Here is a 21,846-nt window from a genome sequence, read left to right as displayed (position 1 = left end):
AACAGCTCAGCCAAACAAGGCACGATGGCATGAAGCTAAGAGGCATCCCTGGATCGGGAGAGCCAACAGGCCAAAAGCAAGCCAGGATCCAGAATGATCTTGACAGGCCACAATCCTGTGCTACACCTCACAACATTATAATCAAAGGCTAAAGTGGAGGAGAACGTGACTTCTGAGACAGCTTTCACAAGTGGAAGATGGAGGTGATGTGTGTTGGCTTGACATGGAGCTCAGGACTTGAGGCTTGGAGCAGGGCTGCAAGTTCAATAGATGTCAACAACAAAAGTGAGTGGGGTCTCAGGCTGCTTAGGAATAAGGAGGTGAATGCTCCCTTTGGTCAGACTCCAGCAGGAGGACTGTGTCTAGTTCTGAGCACCACAGTTTAGAAAGGATTTCGTTAAATGAGAGAAGGTCTAGAGGTGGGCAGCCAAGAAAGTGAAGGGCCCAGGGGCCATGCCCTATGAGGATAAGGTGAAGGAACTAGAGATGCCGGCCTGGAGAAGAGAGATTTGGGGCCTGGGAAGCCATAAAGGATAACTGTTTTCAAATATTTGAGGGCTATCATGTGCAAGAGACTTGTTCTGCTGCAATCTTCAATTTCCCAACATTCAGAACCATCCAAAAGTGGCAGCTTTTGGCCACCCGGCAAGGAATTCCTTGTCACTAGAAGCTTCCAAGATGGTGCTGGATGACAACTGTCCACATAGGGAATCATACCCCCACCTGCGGGTGCTCTGTCCAAAGGAATATAAATTTTGATCTCTGAAACCCTGCAAGTTATCTTGAGGTTTATAGGCTATGTTTCTTTTTTAAGGACCATGCCTTAAACCCATATCACTGAGGCTCTCATGGACTGGCCAACAACAGGTCCCAGCCCAAGCCTCACTTGGTAATCATTTGGGTTCAGACGGCTCAGTGAATGTAAATTATCAACTGTTTCTGTTTCAGCCAGAAACCCTGAGGGCCTTCCCCTCCCAGACTGATTTTGTTTTGTGTTTTTTTTAACTAGGTAAAAGAGGGCACCCTTTGCCTCATTTCTTCCCTAGCTTTAATCACCAAGTTGTTGTCTCAAGGCATTGTCTCAGTCAAACTGAGACCTGGAAAAGACCTTAACTTAAAAAGGCCAAGGTTTCCCACTGCATCCTGGGTCACCTCCAGTCGTCTGGATCTATATCTTGCCCCTGGCCCCAGAGGACTCCAGAAGAGAGGGGAGTTGACTTTGCTCAGTCCTCTCTCACCTAAATCCAATTCACTTGCAAATCATGATGTCACCTTCCTGATGTTGTGGACAAACAACGGATTACAACTCACTGGGTACAGCGTGGTGGGGAATCCTTTTTGGACAGGATCTGGACAGGATGGCTGCTCAGGTGACTTCAATTTGAAGACTCTATGACTGCTGAATTTGCAGCCAGAGGTTTGCAAATCCCAGCCTAGATTTACTTAGATGACACCTCAGACTGGTCCCTTCACCCTATGGGCCTCAGTTTCCTGAACTAGATGATTCAAGGGCCCTGGTGCTGCTGCTCTTGGTGACCACACAGCCCACAAAGCAGCAGCAGCACCCAGCACCTCTACAGCCATTTCAGACCCGGTCTCACTCATGGGAGGCCGGGACAAAGGAGAAACGCTCTGGGATCAGCTGAAGGCAGCAGAGGGAAGGCGGAGATAGGGGCTTTACGTGGAAGTTCTAATGATTGGCTAGCACAAAGAAGAAAGACAGAAGTTCAGCTCGCTGAGCATACACCTCACTTCTACATACTCTGTTGAAGAGTTCTTGCCTGCCGGGTAAGCAGGACTTTCTGGCTCTTTCCTGGATCCCAGGTATAAAGTTAGAAGAAAGTACAGGACGCTTCTGAAAACCAAGGGCAAGCACACACAAATGTAGTTGTAGACCTCAACTGGACCAACCTGTGCCAGCCTGGCACGGCAGGCACTCCTTCCCTCCCCCTTACCTGAGGACATCTCTGTTGATCGACTATATTTTATAATTTTTTCCAGCTGCTCATGATTCTTTCTGCTGAATACTTTTGCTGGAACAGGCTCCTCGGTCTGGGCTGCGTGCCTGTTCCTACTCTTGCAAGGCTCACACGTACTAGACATACTGGCACTTTCATACCCTTAAGTGAAAAAAGGGACAAGTGTTGTCATCAGGGGTGACTGGCTGGCTGAAATCGTAACTCATGTTTACAGTCATTTTGAGAGTCAATACCACCTTGGCAGAGGAGAACTGGGGCCCGACAATTAGGCAGGTGGAGGGGAATGAATTAGCACCTACACCCAGGGAACTGGCTCTCACCTTCTATGTGTCTGCCTGGTAAGAGATTACAGGTGAGGGGGTGGAAGGAAAAGGGATCTCATGAAGATCCCTGGAAACAGCCACAGAAAAGGTGGAGACAGGACTCATTATGCTTATTAGGAGCCCCTGGGGTACCCTACTAAGGATGGAGCAATAGCATGTACATAACTTCAAATGTACTCCTGACTTACATTTAGTGGGAAATTTTAGTCCCTGATGCTAAGCTCGTCAGTAATAAAATGCAAATCAAATCAAAGAAAAATACTTACTGACTACAGTTAAAGACAAGCGGCCAAAACAAGAGTTGGTTTTATGTTCCTTTCAGGGCCTTTGTGACCTTCAATCTGGATAGCTGGTGTCCTGGCTCTCAGTTCACAATCCTTCTCCTCCCCCAACACAGATCCGTGGGTCTGCCTTTCAGGGCCCTTCTGCTTCGCACCTGGATCATTCTAACTGTTTCCTCCCTGGTCTCAACGCCTCCAGTCTCTTTCCCTTCCGGGTCCATCTTTCCCATAGATGCTAAAATAAGCTTCCTAAGGTACACACCTCTACTCAAAAGCCTCATTTCCCTTCTGCCAATGGACTAAAAGGCCTTTGGTTGGCACTGAAAGCCCTCTCCAACCTCCCTTTCTAATGCTATTCCACAGTGCTGATGTTCGTCGATGCCCCAACACAGTCAGGTGAGACCACTGGCTCTTCACCAAACCAGGAGATGGGCCATCTCTTCCCCTGGGCTGAATCCTTGGGGTCCATCACCCTTGCCTGAACAAATTCCATCTCCCCTCAAGGCCCACTTTCTGTGCGATGATGGCTCCAGAATGCCTTTTCTGACCCAGAGGGGTCCCTCTTACATTCTGCCTTATTTGTTTACATGATATAAAGTCTCCATTCAATTACATAATCTCTTTTTAGGCAGACACTGTATCATTTATCGTCTTGGCATTCTGGGCATCTAGTAGTGTCTTAAGCATAACAGGTGCTTAATAAAAATGGATACAATTAAAGCTAATTAGATTCTTCTCATTCATTTTGCATATGCAAAGCACTGCACTATGACTAGGGAATATGCATGACAAATTGATTATTAATACAATAACAAATGACTGTTGCTCATTTGTAAATGAAATCATTTACAGAAGACATTGTATCACCTCACAGAGATCACAAGGGAATAAGACTCAAACACACAGAGCATTAACATGGACCTAAGTGCACCAGAGGGGAGAGATCAAGGGGAATCGGGGAAGGTGTATGAACTGGGTACCAGGGCACCTCTGATGGAGGGTTGGGAGGACCTCAACAAGCACTGGGTAAGAGAAGAGGGTTGCACCAAGATCCTGCGGAGACTGGGGCCATGAATTCTTGAAGGATGAAGTCTGCCAATCTCTCTAGTTTTCTGCAGTGATAATCACTAGGGATACCCCAGGTTGTCTTTGGCAGAAAAGCAAGAGATTGTGGGCAGTGGCAAGTCAAGCACTGGAACTACAGAGCATCAAGTTAATAAGCAGAGAGAAGCCTGGGGGTGGGGAAGAAAGAAGAAGAGTGCAATGGGGGCAGAGATAGGAAGCGAGAAGGGCCAGGGCATTTCATGCTGCCCTTCCTTTTGAGAGGCACATCAAGCGTGAGCCTCATGGGGGGATAGGGAATCAGCGGTCATCCCCGTGAATACTTCTGGTCCAGAGGGGATCAGATGGAGAGGCAGCCAGTGAGAAAGCTGGCACAGTGACCATTCTGTATGTCTGCAGGGGACACAAGGAAGGTGGTGAGAGAGCGGCGTGCCTGTGCGCTATGTATATTGAAGGGGCTTAGCTCAGAGGGATGGGACGGGGGAGCAGGAGAGGTGTTAATCGGGCTGGAGCAGCCCAGGAACATGGAGGAGTGATGAGGATAAGAACAGGCATTTTGTAGAAGGTAGAATGGTTATGTGGCCTGACCTTAAGATGGTGAGCCTAGATAAACTGGGACCAGGACAGGAGCACCCTGCAAGGCAGGAGATTACTTCTGCATGTCCAGTTACAAGACTTGCAGAGCTGATCTGTTACGCACTTCACAAAAGAATATGGACTGGAACGTTAGTGGTTTTAAATGTCACCTTCCTAAATTTGACTTACTGGATTTTCAAAAAATGTAATTATGTCAAGTACTTTGGCATTAGCAAGAGCAATCTGGAGTCCTGGTTTGGATCTCCCTCATCCCTGGTCATGAATCTCCCGGAGCTCCCATCCCTCCTCCATAACTTGGACCTGCAGCGCCTGCACCCCAGGGGCACCTCCCAGGACAGCCAGACCGCATAGGCAGGGCTGGCCGCGGCTCCCACTGTCTATGGCTGATAAACACAGGGTCCCAGTCCCCAGCACTCACCGGCGCTTTTAGCTCTCACTTTTAGCTGCGCAGAAGTCTTCTTCTTGGTCTTGGACTTGGGAGTCTTGTCTTTGGAGGCCAGGCTGGCCTGCGCAGATGCCTTCCGAGTTTTGAATGTTTTGGTGACCGTGGTTGGGTCTACAGGGTCAGGCATGCTGCTGAAGCTCTCCAAGGACTCCTCGTCAAACTGGCGTCTTCTCCGGCTCGCATCGAGCTGATGGGGGTGACCATTGGGGGCTGTTTTCTGCACAGACACTGCAAATCCAGTCTTGACGAATGGCTTCTCCAGACCACTTCCTTGCTCAAACAGCCACTCCGGTTGACTATGTTCCACTTCCTCTTCAGGCTGCTTTGGATTTCTTACCAGGAAAACAAAAGAATTTTTACCTTGATAGATTTCTCCCCTCTCTCCATTCCCAGAGGCAAATCCCCCTATTTCACACCAAGAGGTGGACCCAAGGGTACTGAATCAGCCTGGGTGCCAGTCACAAGGACTTTTCCTCAGAATTCTACACCACAACCTAGGTGAATGCTGCAAACAAGCCTGTCCTAGGCCCCCAAAGCACAAGATCTTTCTCTGGCGTGAGACTGCAGCAGAGAACAGACAGGAATGCAGATTTTCCCAGGAAAAACCGGGCTTGAAGAGGAACTAAGGGCAAGCTAGTTCAAACAGAACCAAGGTCTGGCAGGCTACCAAGCTGCCTTGCTCGGCCAGAGTCACACCCCACCCAGACAGTTATTCTGGGCCTGTGCTGAGCCCTGAAGGTACAAATCCATAATGTGGGGGAGGCTTCAGAGCCACCTGTTTTCATGTGAAGCCCCAGATTCTACCCACGGACACTGGATCAAGCCAGACATTCAGATCTAGCCCAAGAAGAGTCTCATGTGTTCCTGGTACAGCTCCAGAGCCAGGAGTGGCTGTAAGGAGATCCTAGTATCTGTCTAATAAATGGCCAAAGCCAGAGAACTGCCTCCAAACCCTAGCTGGCCGATTCTAGGTCAAGGCTGAGGCAAAAGGGGGCCTGCCAAAGAGGAAGATGAATGAAAAGAAGGCCAGGCTTACTTCTCTGTCCATGGGCATGAAAGATGGGTCTGTCTGGAAGATTCATTGTTGACATCCAGAAAAAAACGGTTTGGATTTATTTGTTGTTTGTTCTCTGGCTCTGTGGTATAGACTTGCTCTGTCCAACAAGATGTTTCATTCCTCTGGCCTGGTACACACCCTGCGCTTTTTACTCTGTCTCCCTAAAGCCCCCAAACCTGGATCCCAAAACATTTAGGCTAGAATATTAGGTGGAACTGCCTTGTCTGGGGACTCAGGAATGGAAAACTAAGCAGAAGTGTCCAAAGAGGGTTCTGGAGAGTTCTAGGGCACTTGTCCCTGCCCTACAATCCCGTTCTTGAGTGGCTCTGAGGCCAGTGCTGTCCAGCCACCCTGAAGCATGGACCCAGGAACACCCTTACAAACCAAGTCTTGAGAGGAGCCTCTTCAAAGACTCTGTATGGACTTCCTCCTTCTGCTGTGACACCATCACAGGATGGACCGCTTCCACCTTGCAGTCCCAGCCCCTGAAGGTGTGGGGGAGGATGCTCTCATGGAGCTGAGATAAAAAGCGGGGGGGGGGGGGGGGGGGGCGGTGCAGGGCTCACATGAATGAGCCAAGGCCAGTGGCATCCTGGAGGAATCCTAGGCCAGGAAACCAGTTAGACTGTGCCTTCCCTAGAACCAAGTGTTCTAAGGTCCCCTTCAACCAGCTTATCAAAGGCCCTCAGGGCAGTCCCTGTGGCTAACATCAGGTCCTACAGTGGCCTAAGCCACTTGAGGTCACAGCTCCCACTCTCAGCAGAATATCCTTCGCGGTTATGCTTTAAAAGTGTATACTGATGTATCACAGGGTGTGCATGCACACACACACACACACACGCGTGCACATGCACATGTAACAAATATTCTTTATGAATTAGATACCTTTGCTTTTCAGCTCCAATAGAGGAGTTGCTTTCGAAGGGTTTTGGAAATGCCACATACTCGGTTTTTCCTGGAATATTCTGATTGGCTGGTTGTTGCTGCTCACTTGGTGTAGGGATATTCTGCGCAAAATCTCCAAAATTAGATGCAAATAAAGGATTGAAATTCATACCTGTCAGAGGAAAGTCACAGATGTGGCAACACATTAGGAAGCGTTTACCCTGAATACTAATGAATGCAATTTCTAAAAATAAAGTCATCCCAAGCCCATAACAAATACAACTTTTAAATGCCTCAATTCATTCAGAAGCTGAATGACTTTTTACACTCAAGTCCCCTTCATGAAACCCTCTTTGCAGCCCAGAACCTCACCAGTGTGCACTGTGGTCCCATGAAGGGAGGAGACCCCTCCCCCCCAGTCTCGGGCTGGAAGCCGTCTATTTTGGCTGAACTTCCATGGGTACCCCAAGACTTGTGGGCTGCCCTGCCTATGCCACTGCATGAGATCAAGCAGCTGCAGAAGAGGTACTCTCTGTCCTTTTGTGGCAAGGCTGATCTCTTCTTAGGGATCACAGACCTTGTGGAGCAGATCTGTAGCCTTCAGAGGGGCCTGAGTCTCCACCAGAAGGACCTTGCACATCACAGGGAAGCTTCCTCTCCTTTGGACTCTGCCCAGGGCAGACACAGGAGGCACGATGGGAAGCTCAAATTCAGTGTCGTGACTGATTTTCCTGGGCAAGTGTACGGTTCATGCTCCAAGACCGCACACAAGTGAGAAAGCAGGCCCATGGGTGAGCAGCTCCACCTTCTACTACTGGCAGGCCATCTTTCCCACTCTTTCAGATGAACTGAAAACCGATCCTTGGATGCTCTCAGAACCGTACTGGCTCCAGCAGAGGCATTTCTTCTACGTGGGTCTGATAACAACAGCTGAGCATGCTAGCTCCATAGCCTTAAAGGCCATTTCTGCACCCTAGGAACTATGCCACAGGTGGGGAGAGCTTCTAAAAATGGTCAAGGCTTGCTCAGACGGGACCCACAGGACCCCAGCTTCAGAGCCAGAAATAACCCTCATTTTCAAGCAGGTCACTGAGGCCCAGAAAAGGCCAGATATCTGGTAAGCTTGAGTGCTAGGATGGGAAACATGTAGTTGGTGATTGTTGACTGAATGACTGTGACCCTCAATAAGTACCATCGCACTGCTTCTCCCAAGCTGCGTCTACCTGAGGACCAGCCGAGCTAAGGAGAAGACTCCCCAGTGACCAGGAGGCTGTGGTAACCCAGGAGACCAACACCGTACTCTGCCTATCAGAACAAAAGCTCCCTGATGGGAGAGACAATGCACCCCCGTCCCTGCTACACACCAGGCACTTGGTAAGTGACTGGTGCCCAGAGGCCTCTAAGCCGCTAACTTGGACTAGGGGACCTCATGGGCCAGGGGCCTAGTCAACAAAAACACACAATGGCCTTGACCCCTCCCTGGCTCCCTTCTGATTGTGCAAGGATGGGGCAGGCCGGAAAAAAGGGGATACACAGAAGGCTAAGAACCCACTGGCTGCATCAATTGGGGAATGGCTGAACAAGCTGTGGTACATGAAGGTAATGGAATACTATTGTGCCATAAGAAATGGGGATGATGCAGACTTCGTAACAACGTGGAAAAACCTACACGACATAATGCTGAGTGAGCGGAGCAGAGCCAGGAGAACATTATACACAACCACAGATATATGGATTCCGTGAGGACCAACCCTGACAGACTTCGCTCTTCTCAGCAACACAAGGTGCAAGGACAACTCCAGGGGACTCACGATGGAGAATGCTATCTCCATCCAGAGAAAGAACTGTGAAGTTTGAATACAGATCGAGGTGCACTACATGCTCGCCTTTTTTGCTTCCCTTTTGTTTTTGGTTTTGGATTGTTTTTTTTTTTTGGTTCTGTTTCTTCTTTCTCATGATTCATTCCATTGGTCATAATTCTTCTCCGCAACTTGACTAGTGTATAAATTAATTCAATGCGAAGTTATACGTGACAGTTATATGAGATTCCATGCCGTCTTGGGGAGGGAGGGGAGAAAATCTGGAACTCAAAATTATGTAGAACTGTGTGTGGTAAACTAAAAATAAATAAATAAATTTAAAAAAAAAAAGAATCCACTGGCTGTGAGACAGTTGATAGATGTGAACTTCACAGCTGGTAAGCTAAGTGTGGGGTCAAGGCCCCCGGTGGATGAGAAGTGGACATAAGCCAGGATGTCCTGACTGCTATCAATCTTTGAGCCATTCTTGCTATGAAAGAAGCCAGAAGACAGGTGTGGGTTGTAGCTAAACAGAAGAAAGGATCAAAGATTCTCTTCGGGAAAATGCATAAAGGAATTGGTGGAGCTAGTCTCATTCTATGTCCCAAGGCAAGAGGAAACTCATGGGATACAGGCCACTTAGTCAACTTGTGTAACAGGGATCGTGATGAGTCGTCTGCACAAAAACCCACTGTACGTAACTGCAGCTTGTCAGAAACAAGCATCTCACCAAGAACTCCTCCAAGCCCCTGGTGAGTCAGGAAGGACTTTTGCTTAACGTTCTTGCAAGAGTGGGCACCCCCATTGAGACAAATACACAGCTTTTTATTCCCTATTCCCAATTCGTATTCCTCTCCCATTTCCCCATTGGCTGGGTACCGCAGACTATCTGTAACACCTAAACTCCCCGAACGATTCTCCACCCCGCCCTTTATATCTCCCATTATCCTGCCCCCTTCCCCTCACATTCTTTGCGCTTTCCAGCTAACTCGTAAGCACCTGCATCTTGTTTAGCAACTTGGCTTTTCTGTAGAAGCAACAACCTTCTTTTTCCCCACAAGCTCAAGCTCCAACATCTGTTGCAGAGAACGGAGAACCGCACTTTGATCTCTGATGTCTTCAACACAAAGGTGGTGAGAAATTGGATGAAGAATAAGGAAGGGCACTTGTAGACTAAACATCTATAGATCAGAAATCATTCCTTTAAGAAAAGAACTGGAAGGCACCAAACACAGCAAGCACCAAGTAAGACTAGAAAAGGTGAGAGCGATTACATATGAAACAGAACTCATTTGTGATGTAGAAGTCACTGCTGAATCGAGCTGTCCGTACGTACTCAAGACCATCAACTTGTCAAAGCACAGAAAAATATCTGCACAAAACTGGAATAAAAATGGGGAAAAGATGCATCAAGAATTAAGCAATGTTCTCTCCTGGGCTATCTGCACCAGTTCCTGCAGATGGACACAAGGCCACAAATACAGATTATAATCAATTTTTTTTGGAGGGGGGAAGGCAGGGCAATTGGGGTTAAGTGACTTGCCCAAGGTCACACAGGTACTAAGTGTGTCAAGTGTCTGAGGCCAGATTTGAACTCAGGTCCTCCTGACTCCAGGGCCCGTGCCCTACTCACTGTGCCACCTAGCTGTCCCTATAATCATTTTTACACAACAGTTTAGCAGAAGCTGCTCCATCACCGTAAGAAAGAACCCTGGAGATTGAAAAGCCTGGTCAGCAAACCCCTAACCTATCTGCCAGAGGGAGAGAGAGAGAGAGGGAAGGTCCCCAAGGGATTCAGAATATAAACAGGCTTGTACAGCCCTAAAGAACGATGATGGAAGACCATGAGACACGCTGACTCATAAAACAAAGAGGAGGAAGAAGCTTGAGAAGAGATCTACCCGACCAAGTCATCCGGAGGCATTCGATGATAAAACAAAAGGTGGAAAACAACAGAACGGGAAAAGATCTGCAAGAACTCTTGTAAGAAAACTTCTCTATCAAGGGCAGCAGGGCCCCCATTCTTAGACTCTTGACATCGCAGCCCCTTATAGAAGAGCTGTTAACAAATCTAGTACAGGAGAAGCATCCAGATAGATGAATCCACAGGTGTTCACAGAGATGACCTGTGCTAAAGGAAACAGTTCACCAAATATTCCGAAAGCATGAGAGGATTCTTGGCACTTACTGTAGAAAACAGAGGGCCTGAGAGAGTATCAACAGCCACTCTATTTTCCTATCCTGGAACTGGGTGGACTTGGTCTTAATTTATATGCCAAGACAACAGGAAAGCGATGGGACCTCCGCGCCTGGCCTCCCTTTTCTCAGCAGCATTAACGATGGTCAGTCACCGCTGGTGGCACCAGCATCCATGACATCTTAGATCCAGGGAAGGGTTGGGAGCAGGTGCTCTACCTCCAGCCTCATCCATAAATTCCCTTGGAACGGACATGGTTATTCAGGTCTCACCCTCCACTACTCTCTGCAGGTCTGTCAGGGAAGCTTCCACCATCCCCCTCTGTGGTGCTTTTCAAACGGAAGCAATTGTGTTCTCAAGCCCGCTCACCAACTTTCTCCATGGCTGCTGCCACCCTCCTCCTCTGCCTGGCAAGGCCTCGAGTGTGGCTCAGCTGGGGGAGGCGATTCCCAGGCTCTGCCGGCACCCTCCTCCTAGCGGCACTTCATGTCCATCACGCTGGCATGGGAAACAGTGATGATCAAGACTGATGAATGTTCCTTGATGGCTTCTGCATGTTACATTTGCTTCTATTTGAACTTGTAGGCTTTGCCCCAATGAGTCTACAGTCTGTCAATACTGGTCCCTAGACAAGGCTCTCCCAGGTATAACTCCAATGACAAAAGTGAGTTTCGGAGAGTCTACAAACTGCGCTTGTTGACATCCTCTGCCCCCAGGCCCTGCAGAAGTTGAAGGTGGCAATCTCTGGAGTCGTTAGGGCAAAAGTCCCACCAAGGGAGGGATGCCAGGTTCCGAGAGCAAACACGTGCTATTGCCAGGACCGGACTCTGGGCCCCCCACAGCTACGAGGAGACGCCAGCAGACCTGTCAATCCATCAGTCAGCTAACACGCACAGATAAAGCAGCCCCTATGTGCCAGGCACAGTGCTAAGTACTGGGGGTACAGAGAAAGACAAAAGGCAGTCCCTGCTCCCAGGCACTCCTAGGAATAGTGGTGGTACCTCGATTCAAACCATGGCTCTGTTCCTCCCTGGTGGGTGGACAGTGCTCACTGTCGGCATCAATACCTCCCCAACCCCAAAGTAAGCCCCACAGCCTTTCTCAATGTAGCAGGAAGAACGTCACTGGCAAAGAGAATTGCTCAAGACTTGTGCTCAAGCTGACCCTTGGGGAACAAGGCCTACCAGGACCTTGTCCTGAGCCTTCAGCTTTTCAAGAACTGGTGTCCAAGATAGGCTGGTTCACTGATGAGTTGCCTCCAGACAGGAGAGGTCGTAGAGACCCAGGAGGGCTTAGGCTGACTGCTGCTTCGAAAGGGCAGAGCAGGGGTTGAAGGTGAACCCCTGAGACTGCAACTCCAATTCAGAGCTGCTGGGTTTTGTTCCCCACAGCACCGAGTGGGCCCTTGCCAGAGAGCAAGCTCTCTGCCAACCAAATCCCTGCCACAAGGAGACACCAGAGATGGGCTTCAAGAGGCCTGCTGGGGAGAAGAGACAAAGGCAAAGAGTACAATGCAACGGTGATGCCATCTCATGGAAGCAAACACTTCGGGGCCTCTCAAAGGAGAAAAAGCAGTTCTTACAGAATGCATTTCCCAATTAAATTAAGCTTTCAAATAAGCCTAGGAAACAGAACCACAGCTGGAGTCCTTGCTAGGCATAGCATAAAAATACTACCAGCAGGTTCTGAAAACAGCTAATCCCCTTTTAAAACAACTCACAGTTTGGTAAAGACACATTAATTCTCGACAGTGTACCATTTATGTGTATCCCCTTTAAGATCTCAAAATATACCTGGTGCAAGCGAAGAGAAATGGGAAAATCCAGGGACATTAAAGAGACTCATGGGCTGGGCAGGGAAGCTGAAGGGACAGAACAAAGTTGGAGAGGGTGGTGGTGGTGCGCTGCTGCCACGCTCCTTCCTGCCTGCCTTCTCGGGCTGGTGCTCACGCTGGCGCATCAGCTCACTCAGCATCTGTCTGAGCCTGGAAAGAAAACAACTGTGAGCATCTTCCAAACTAGCTCCTCTGACTGCCCCAGAAAGACAGACACTAAGAAGTGGTGGGCCATGCTCCCGGGGGGTGCAGGTGCAGCACCAGGACTGATGAGCACAAGCATCCCAGGGGCTATACTGGACACACTGCTGCCTCCAGGCCTCTCTCTCCTATGGCTTCACTGGGACGGGGGGAAGCACCCCATTTCTTTTCTCAAGTAGCAACGTGAAAACGGAGGCCAGGGAAGTGGGCTTCACCAGCTCCAAAATGGCACCAGCCACTTGATGCTATGCCTGGCATCCCTCACCAGGATGTTTTTAGGTTACCTTCCTCATGATATCTCTACCACACAGGTCAGCAGACTGGGAATTCTTACCCCAGAGTCACACAGCTCGTGAGTGGCACAAGTTAATCTTAGCTGTCATGAGTCCCAGAGCACTGTCGAGAGCCCACAGTTTTAAGTGACACATCTATCACTTAATGGGTACAGGGAGGAAGGACCCACTAGCAATGGAGGGAGCACTGACTCTGTGGCACCCTAAGGGTCTGGGAGAGTCAGCTGCCCTTGACTGGGCTCACAGAACCAGGGGGCAGGACAGCCCGGTCCCCACTGCCCCGACAACTCCATCTCAATGGGAAAGAAAAGCCAGTTCCCACCTCTGAACGTTACTCTGCTGCCATGTTAACTGAGTGTAGCACTGGTTTAATTGGTGCATGATCAGATGGACTTGGGGAGAAGCCACATTACTGGGCATGACGCTGTACGGCCCCGTGAGCAGAGTCTGCAGCAAACATGAGAGGGTCTGTGAAGAGATGGGCAGGAAGAGAAAAGGCCCCATTACTGGTGCTCCAGGCCCGGCCCTGCCCCATGCTGCCCCGCTCCCTCCAGCTCGCAGCTCTCTGCCTGCCGGGCCCATGCCCAGGCCCAGGCTGGCCCACCTGCTGATCCTGCATCAGAGTCTGGCAGATGCTGACGCTAAAGTCCAGCTGCTTCTTGAGTTGGTTGATCTGCTCCTGCCACTGCTCCTTCTCCTCAACATATGAGAGCTCCGACACCCAGCGCAGGTTCTCCTGCCGCCGCATGCTGATGTTCTGTTGCCTCGTCTTGGCGAGGGGACGGTAATTTCCATCTGCAGAGAGAGGACGGCTGGCCTTCCACCTGCGGGGTAAGGGACGACACGTGCCACTGAGCGCCACCTCGCAGGATGGGGCCTGAGGTGCCAAGAGGCCAGCGCCATCCATTCTCCCACAGGATCTCCACTGGGCACAGAACGAAGAAAGCATGTCCTGGGGGGAGGCTGAAACCGAGTGGGACTCTGGCCCTTCAGAACCCAGGGCACACAAGGGCCAGCCCCAATCTGGGTCTGACCTCCAGTGGGCTCAGAGAGCGCACATGGGCAGAACCCATGGAGGGTCAGTCACTATGGCAGCTCGCTCTTTCTGAACTGTGGGCTGCCACTCACTGGCTCTCCGGGTACTGAAGGGAAAGTGAACCTGGCTGACCAAATATAAAGGAGTCCTCGGAACTACTGAGCTCCCTCACAGAGAGATGTGGCCTGAAAGCCAGGGAGCGACGCTCATAGCACATCACCTCATGCTGACAGTGAAGGCCAAGCAAGTGCCAAAGGGATCTCGATGGCAGCAAAAGCCTCATCGATGTCTCTAGCCAGAACCCAATGGAACCCTGGGGATGTGGCATCCATCTTCTTTCCTCCCAAAGGATTGAGCCTTGGATGACGGGCATCTCCTCCCCACTTTGACCCGTACACTGGGATGCTAAAAACCCAGCCTGAAATTCCAGAGAGGAAAGATTCCCTGAGATGCCTCATTCCTTCCTTAATTAGCTGCTGGGGCTGGGGAGACAACTTTGGTGTTCACTGGGAACCAGGATAGACAAGTGTTCTGGAAAGCAAGATGTGTGCGAAAAGCCACCGATACCATTTCTTCTCTGAGAAAGGAAGCCATATAGCCCAGTGGGTAGAAAGCAAGACACTCATGCTCTGGTCCACAGGGATCAAACATGGCAGGCCAATGCACCATAGCCAAATGATAGTGGAATGAGAACAAATGTAACTGAATGAAGTCAGTGAAAACACAGTATCGCACAGATAATGTGAATGGGTGGTGTTCTAAGTCAGTGAGGAATCCTCCCATACAGCCATGCCCTCAGTCTCTCTGAGCTGGACTCGACACCTCCAGGCAATGCTCTCAGATGCCAAGCTGGAGTTTCCCTGCTAGGATTTTGTGGTGACGCTCAAATTACAGGTCCCGTTCCCCTTCCTATTCTATAGGGAAATACATTCAGTGTTTTATACAACTGATTCAGAAAGAAGGGCACTTTGGGAACACAAGTGGGAACTGGGGACTCCAGTCCTCAGTCAATCAGCTTCAAAGGAGAAGTTTCTCCAAAAGAGGGACTGAAGAAGCTAATGTAGTTTCCCAAACAAGGATAGTGAGCAATGTCAAAGGGCACTGCACCCATGGGTAGGGGAGGGCATGCTGCCCTCATCAGGACTGAAGAGATGACCACAAAGCACCCAGTCCATCCTGAGGGACAATCATTCAGTTGAGTAATTCAGACCCTTGGGTTCTGAGAAGCCTCTCAACACGGGAAGCTGCCTAAGGCTCCTCTGCTGCTATAAATGCCTGACAACACTGGACACTGTTTTTGCAAAATTAAGATAGGGTATCATTGACTGAAAGTTGAAAAGAAAGTAAGGAAGTCAAGGTTTTTTGTTTTAAAATAAATGACCAGAAAACACACTTTCCTTCTTATAGAGAAGTGACCCCAACGACACTCCACAATGTCACAGTTTCACAATAACTTATTTACATTCTAACATGTGCTAATGCAAGGGTGGCTGTATAAAGACCTTGGGGAAGACTATGAGCTAAGTCAGGGCCTGCCTACAAGCATGGAAATTCACATAAATGCTACCACAGAGCTCTCACCAAAATGGCAAATCAAAATATATCGTCTATTGTTTCAATAAAAACCTAAGGTTGGACAGCCCTGAGCTAAGTATTACTCCTTGAAACAAAGCTCATACAGGAAATGAAAAACAAAGACCCAGGGGGGCTGTTTACCCCACCACAAACATTCATCCGCCTGTTTCTTTGGAACTCTGCAAAGTCAGCTCACGTCAAAGACATTGGGACAGATCCGAGCTCAGTGGGTCGGCCTCTCAGCAAGCACCCACCTCCTGGGGTGGTTCTGATTTTCTTAGGCCTCCTAGACCTTACAGCCATGCAGTGCAAACTCCTTCTTGCCAGACTTTAGACCAACAAGGGCACTGGTGAGGCCCAGAAGGGGAACTAGGCCTTCCGGACTCCCCATTCCACAGCCCTTCCTCTCTACCCTGCCCCTCCAGGGAAAAGGCCCCAAACTAACCTAGCCTTGTTCTCCTTGACACCATAGGGATTATGTGTCACACTGTTAGGAGGATACATGGCAAAGTGATCACTGGAGCTGGCGTCTTGCTCCTCCTCCTCCTCCTCCTCTTCGGCTCGAACAACTCCATCAGAAAGGTAGCCGTCTTCGTCGCCTTCTTCATCCAAGGCACACTGGCTAGAACCTCCCCATGTTGCCATTGTTCTAATGATGACGACATAAAACACAGTCAATTTTGCACACATGCCAAAGATCTTCAGCGATAATTCCTGTTACAGACACAAGATGGCTAACGCTGTCCCAGCCGGAGGGGGGTTGCCCCCTGCCACCCCAGACCAGTTCTGGTGGCTTCGGTCCTAGCCCCTCAGAGCCACCAGAACGGCGCTCTGGCTCCACCTGGGATTCCCCATCTCTGAGGCTATGACACCTGTCCCGGGCTGTCTGGTGCTTCATGGGAATGAAGCTGAAGGCCACGGGGGCTCAGGTGGTGCTGTCATCACTGGCAAGCAGATCGGGTAGGGAAGACACATCTGGGGAGCAAGCGGGCAGTCAAGATGGGCTTGTGGCCAGGGAAGGAACACCTCTAAAAAGGCTGGTGAAAGTGTATCTGCCCAGTGTCTACATGCTATCAAAAGCGCTTTAAGCTGAGGAGGACCGAGCAAGACCACCAGAGAGAACATCCAGAACAGGCAGGTAAAGTAAAAGTCAAAGCCACTGAAGACAGCAAGGGAAGGCCACAGTGCACAGAGTGCTGGTCCACCAGCTGGGAAGAGCTGAGTTCAAATCCAGCCTCTGATGCTCACCAACTGTGTGACTCTGGGCCAGTCCCATTACCTCTGCCTGGCTCATTTCCTCACCTGCAGCACCCACTCTCAGGGCTGATGTGAGGAGCAAAGGAGCTAACGATTTTAGAGGGCTCAGCACGAGACGTCTGCTGTCATCATTAGAACTGGCCTCGGACACGAGCCGGGGGACCCTGGATTAATCTCGCTTCCTCAGCTCTAAACTGGAGACCAGACCTCCCAAGGTTAGGAAGGGGAGTGTACTAGCATTTAAGCTCCTACTGTGCACCAGGCGTCGTGCTAAGCTCTTTACAGGAGGCAGACCCAGTGCTCAGGGCACCGGTGCTGCAAACCTTATGCAAATGAAGACCAAACATCACCACGAGATGCAGCCTCTCCTCTCTCTACACACAAATGCACAGCCCCAATGGCTAAGATGAGGTTTTACAGAGGGAGGTGGCATGAGCCAACTCCATGCAGGATGAGGTGGCTGAGCTCCAGAAGAACGGGAGACGTGGCCTAGAGCCAGTGATGGCCACTCTCAGCCCAAAGGGAGGACGCTCCTTTAGGAGACAAAAGCCCGCCCTCCACCGGCGCAGATCTGAAACAGGGAGAGACCACCATGCCCAAGCCTACGGAGGACCCCAGCCTGGGAGCAGTGGCAAGCTCTCCAGAAACCACAAAGAGGAGTCGTCCAAGGAGGCAGATGGGGACGTTTCAAAACGTGTACAGAAGACACGGATCCCGGGAAGGCTGATAAACCGTCACTAACATCAGGGAGAATGCTAGTACCATTGCTAGCTTACACCCGCATAGCACCTCCTCCGTGTCAGGCGTGTGATAAACACTTCCAATGTTCATCTCACTGTGTCCTCACAACCAGCCTAGGAGCCAGGAACTTTTACAGCTGAGGACACTGAGGCAAACAGAGAGCAGTGACTTGCCCAGGGTCACACAGCCAGTAAGTGTCTGAGGCTGGATGGGGGCTCAGGTCTTACAGACTCTAGGCTGGGAGCTCTGGGCACCGCAGCCCCACCAGCAGCCTGAGGATGCCTCAGGATGAACAGAAACACGCGGCCAGCCTTGAAAGAAGCGCCAGGAGCACTCCAGCAGTGGGCAGACATGATGTCTGGGGCTGAAGAGAGTGCACTCAAGAACAAGTGACACACCTAAGGTTTCACTGGACTGAAATACAGTGGCATGGCCTGGAGAACGGCAGAGCCTTCTAACAAAGGAGGAGTTCAAAGGACAAAAACCAGGGCGCCCAGACTACAACACCCAGGAGAGCCTGGCAATGGCGGCAACACGCCTTCTGCACGCACTGCGAGGCCAACAAGGGCTCTCCTCCAGAGGCTGGTGGTCAAGGGCTGGCCTTAGCACTTCAGCAGGGAGGGAAACCAAGGCACAAACACCTCAGCCACAGGCACCGAGCTGCCAAGAGAAGCACTTGCTCCTGCCTCTTCTGAACCCAAGACCACGGCTGCTGCTATCACTCTACAAGACCAAGGTTGGACCACAGGGTGCCTAAGAAAGGGGGCTCTGGGAGCTGGGTGAGAGACACCCAGCAGGCCACAGGGGAGGATGGCGAGAGGGCAAGCAAGAGAGAGAAAGACAGACAGACAGATGGGACAGAAAGGTAGAAGACAGAAAGTAGGAGGGAGGGGGAGAGAGGAAAAAAACCAGAGAGAGCGCGAGAGAGCCTGAGCCCACAGCCCGGAGGGTCTTACTTCTCTGTTCTGCTCTGCTGTGGCGTTCGCGGATTCTCAGAGCCGTCACTTCTGACTGACACAGCGGCCGGGGATGCTGTCTCCGTTAGATCCCGTCTCCGCTGGTGCTCGGCCATGAGGGCTTCCAGCTGCTTTCTTCTTTGTCGCAATTCTTCCCTTAAAATCTCATGTCTTCGCATTTCTGACCACAACTATTAAAGAAAACAAGAAAACCAGAGTCAGCTCCAACCAAATACCTGAGGGCAGATACATGCTGTCAATAATAATTTCTTGATTTACCCTTTAAAAACAGCAATTTCAAGGCTGAAAGTACTGGATAAAAAGTCAACTTCAAATAAAAACTCCCTTTTTGTCAGTGCTCTGGGTAGCTTTGCTGATAGCGCTTAGCACGGTGCGTGGCAGCACGCAGTGGACACTTAATGAGAGCTATGGACGTGGAAACAAAAGCTTCACGTTTTGCTTTACAGAAACCAAAGGTACGCAATGAAGATCAAGAGGACATTTCAATAATGAGGAATAATTCAGACATTCATTTAGGTGGATGAAAATAAATAAAAGACAAGTATTTCCCACCCACTTTTCTAAAATATTAAGCGCTCTCTATAAAACAAATTCATACAACAAGGCAAAATCCAGGACAATTCTGCCCTCAGAGAATTTCCCTACTTGGTATGTACAATGTCATGAAAGAAACCAAAAATATCTTGAAATCCCTATGACATGGATCCATCTGTGCTTCAGATACACATTTATAACTATTTTTAGACTGAGGATAGATCTGAGAAATTAAGGCCTCTCACATTTCCAAGAGTTCTCTCTTTAAAACCTAAATTTGTGTCCTGCTTTGGGAGGGTGGGTGCACCATCCACACGGCTGCTTTGAAGGAAGGAGGCATGCGGCAGGCACACTGTGCACCCCTCTCCGTCCCTGCCTACCTCGTTATCTGCCGCCGCTGCCCCTGCGGGTTCCTCTACCATAAAGCCCACTTTGTTAGCAGGGCTGTTCTCGGGCTCATTCACAGCTGGCGTCGAGGTCAGCACTTGCGCGTACTTCTTAGAGGAGCAGTTACTCACACTGGCAGGAGAAAGCTGAAAAGACAGTCAGATGGGTCTGCCTCCCCCCAGGAAACACGTTCCCTGCTTCATGGGAGTGCCATGCGCATCAGGATTCTGCAATCACCTACCCCCTTCCTGCCCACAATGGGAGCCAAGAACAAGGAATCACCCAGGGCCTCAGCATCGGGATCACGAGTGGCCACGGAGGCCCTTCAGGGCTGAGGCTAAGTCTCTCTGAGCCCCTCACCCCCATCAGCACCAGACACCCGCCTCAGGCTAGGGCAGTTAGGTGCCAGAGCTACCTGGAGGTCAGGACACGCCTTCTGGAGGGCCTGGATTTTTTCTTGAATCTCAATCAACATCTTCCTTTCTTCCTGCAGCTGTCGAAGCTCTTTCTGCTGCTGCTGCAACTTGGCTTCATAGAACTTCTCTCTGCAATAAGAGGAGGTGACACAATTGGCCCCCAAGTGGGCACCGGCAGCAGCCACAGCCAAAGCCAGAAGTCGCCAGGGCATACCTCGCCTTGTCGTTGAGCCCAGCCTCCTGCACTTTACTGCTGTTGGCTCTCGAGTTGTTGGAGTGCTGCTTGGCCTCCGCCTCCTCAGCCGGGAAAAAGTCCCCCAAGTTAGACGTGCTGGCTGAGACAGCGCCAGGCTCGCCATCATCCTCCTGTGACAGAAGTGACCCGAGAGTGACCAGCTCCATCAATGGGATCCTGACACCCACAGAGGTCAATCAAACCAACACCTCCACAGCCTTTCTGTACCATTCTTAGAACACCCACAGAGCCAAGGCAGCAAATGAAGAGTACAATTCTGACAAGAACATGAAGGTGCAAGTGATCTGGGAAAGGACACTAAACCATCCGAGACCCCAGTGAGGAGAGAAGGCCAGACGCCCCCTTCAACTGCAGGGTGTCCACACTGCCCTCACCTAACGCAGGTGTCAGCCAAAACTCTGGCTCGCTGAGGGCTTCCGTGTGGCCCCCAAACTGAGAATAGTTTGTACATTTTAAAATAAAGTTTAGTCATAAACAGGTAAAGAAAGCCCGAGGGCCAACTGCTGCTCTAATGGAATCCTCACCGACTCAAGCAAGAACAGAAGAACAGGCCTATAAAGAATGGGGGCGGGAGGAGGGATGCACAGACAAATCACCAGGTCCCAGAAGCTCCAGAGCCACGCTCAGCCCTTTGTCGTTTGCCACTTTCGTTCCAATGGGTCTTTCTAGTGGACACCACCTCATCCTTCATGTTGGGGTCACCTCTTCCCAGGAAACGCCAAGTCAGCATTACATGACACAGGAGACTGACCCCCAGCCTCACCTGCACCATAGTGACCAGATCCTGTAGCTGTCTCAGCTTCTGCTTGGCGGCCATCAGCCTGCTGACCTTCTGTTCAAAGTCAGCATCCTCGGGGGCATCGTCCCCCAAGCTGCTCCGGTGACTGGATAATGAGGCCTCGCTGCCTCCGTCCTCCTCCTCCTCATCTTCACCTTGGCCTCCATCCGTATCTTGTGCTCCCTCTCTATTATACCGGCAATCTACATGGAAAACCAACTCCTCAGTGGAGAAGCATTCATTAAGTGCCTACTCTATTTCAGGCACAGGGGATACAGATGATCCAATGGCAAGGACAAGCACAAATAATCTCTATACAAGAGAGAAGGCTCTGGAAGGAAGACGGGTTGGGGAGGGTGAGATCTAAGCTGGGACTTCCAGGAGGCCGGTGGCACTGGGTCAAAGGGTACTCGTGAGGGAGAGGCGTGAGAGACTGGACAGGCTGAAGTACTATGCAGGCCAAAGCCGGCCTTTTGGAGGTGTGCGGGGGTGTGTGCGAGACAGCCCTGCGCTATCAGAGAGAGCTTTCGTCCAGAGCCGGGGGGCACTGGTGAAGGGAAGCTGGCCCCAGGAGCGGGGCGGGGGGAGATGAGGCAGGCAGGGCAGGGGTCTAGTGCTGACTTACCAAGAGAGGAGGACATGTTCAGGGTGCGTAGGTTTGTGACGGATCTGTTGTTGATCTCACAGTTTGTGTTGAGGGTTCTCCCGTCCCTGTTGTTGGCGATGCACTGCGCATTCGTGTTACTGTTCACTTCAGCCCAGCCTGCAGCACCTTGGGGGTTTCTAAAGGGAACCAGAGTGGCTGAGAGGGAGTTCCTTCTTAGGGCTCCCATTCACCCCAGTCAAAGCCTCCTGTCTCAGGATGAACCCCTGATCCATTCTGTCTTGGTGCATTCACTCCCCCACTTTCACTGTGGATATGGCAACCCCTGACTT

The 21,846-nt window shown here is 50.6% G+C and overlaps 1 protein-coding gene across 12 annotated transcripts in view; it reads right to left on the bottom strand.

Moving 5' to 3' along the window:
* Window positions 1-21,846, bottom strand: part of PCM1 (pericentriolar material 1) — an 84,143-nt gene that overhangs the window by 31,512 nt on the left and 30,785 nt on the right. For 8 of the 12 annotated variants that reach the window (XM_036764241.1, XM_036764231.1, XM_036764233.1 and 5 more), the window contains 13 exons: window positions 21,536-21,693; window positions 20,896-21,113; window positions 20,091-20,242; window positions 19,876-20,005; window positions 19,454-19,606; window positions 18,519-18,709; window positions 16,010-16,213; window positions 13,558-13,777; window positions 13,276-13,421; window positions 12,419-12,609; window positions 6,630-6,801; window positions 4,661-5,019; window positions 1,956-2,120 (listed from right to left, as the gene is read on the bottom strand). In XM_036764241.1, the coding sequence (XP_036620136.1) occupies window positions 1,956-2,120; window positions 4,661-5,019; window positions 6,630-6,801; window positions 12,419-12,609; window positions 13,276-13,421; window positions 13,558-13,777; window positions 16,010-16,213; window positions 18,519-18,709; window positions 19,454-19,606; window positions 19,876-20,005; window positions 20,091-20,242; window positions 20,896-21,113; window positions 21,536-21,693 (2,459 nt within the window). The remainder of the gene's footprint in view (window positions 1-1,955; window positions 2,121-4,660; window positions 5,020-6,629; window positions 6,802-12,418; window positions 12,610-13,275; window positions 13,422-13,557; window positions 13,778-16,009; window positions 16,214-18,518; window positions 18,710-19,453; window positions 19,607-19,875; window positions 20,006-20,090; window positions 20,243-20,895; window positions 21,114-21,535; window positions 21,694-21,846) is intronic. The other 4 variants (XM_036764242.1, XM_036764234.1, XM_036764238.1 and 1 more) reach the window with 1 other exon arrangement.

Source organism: Trichosurus vulpecula, chromosome 6 (genome assembly GCF_011100635.1).
Source record: "Trichosurus vulpecula isolate mTriVul1 chromosome 6, mTriVul1.pri, whole genome shotgun sequence".
Lineage (NCBI taxonomy): Eukaryota > Metazoa > Chordata > Mammalia > Diprotodontia > Phalangeridae > Trichosurus > Trichosurus vulpecula.
Note: the sequence above shows the minus strand (reverse complement) of the source record. Positions and strands in the feature narration are given on the sequence as shown.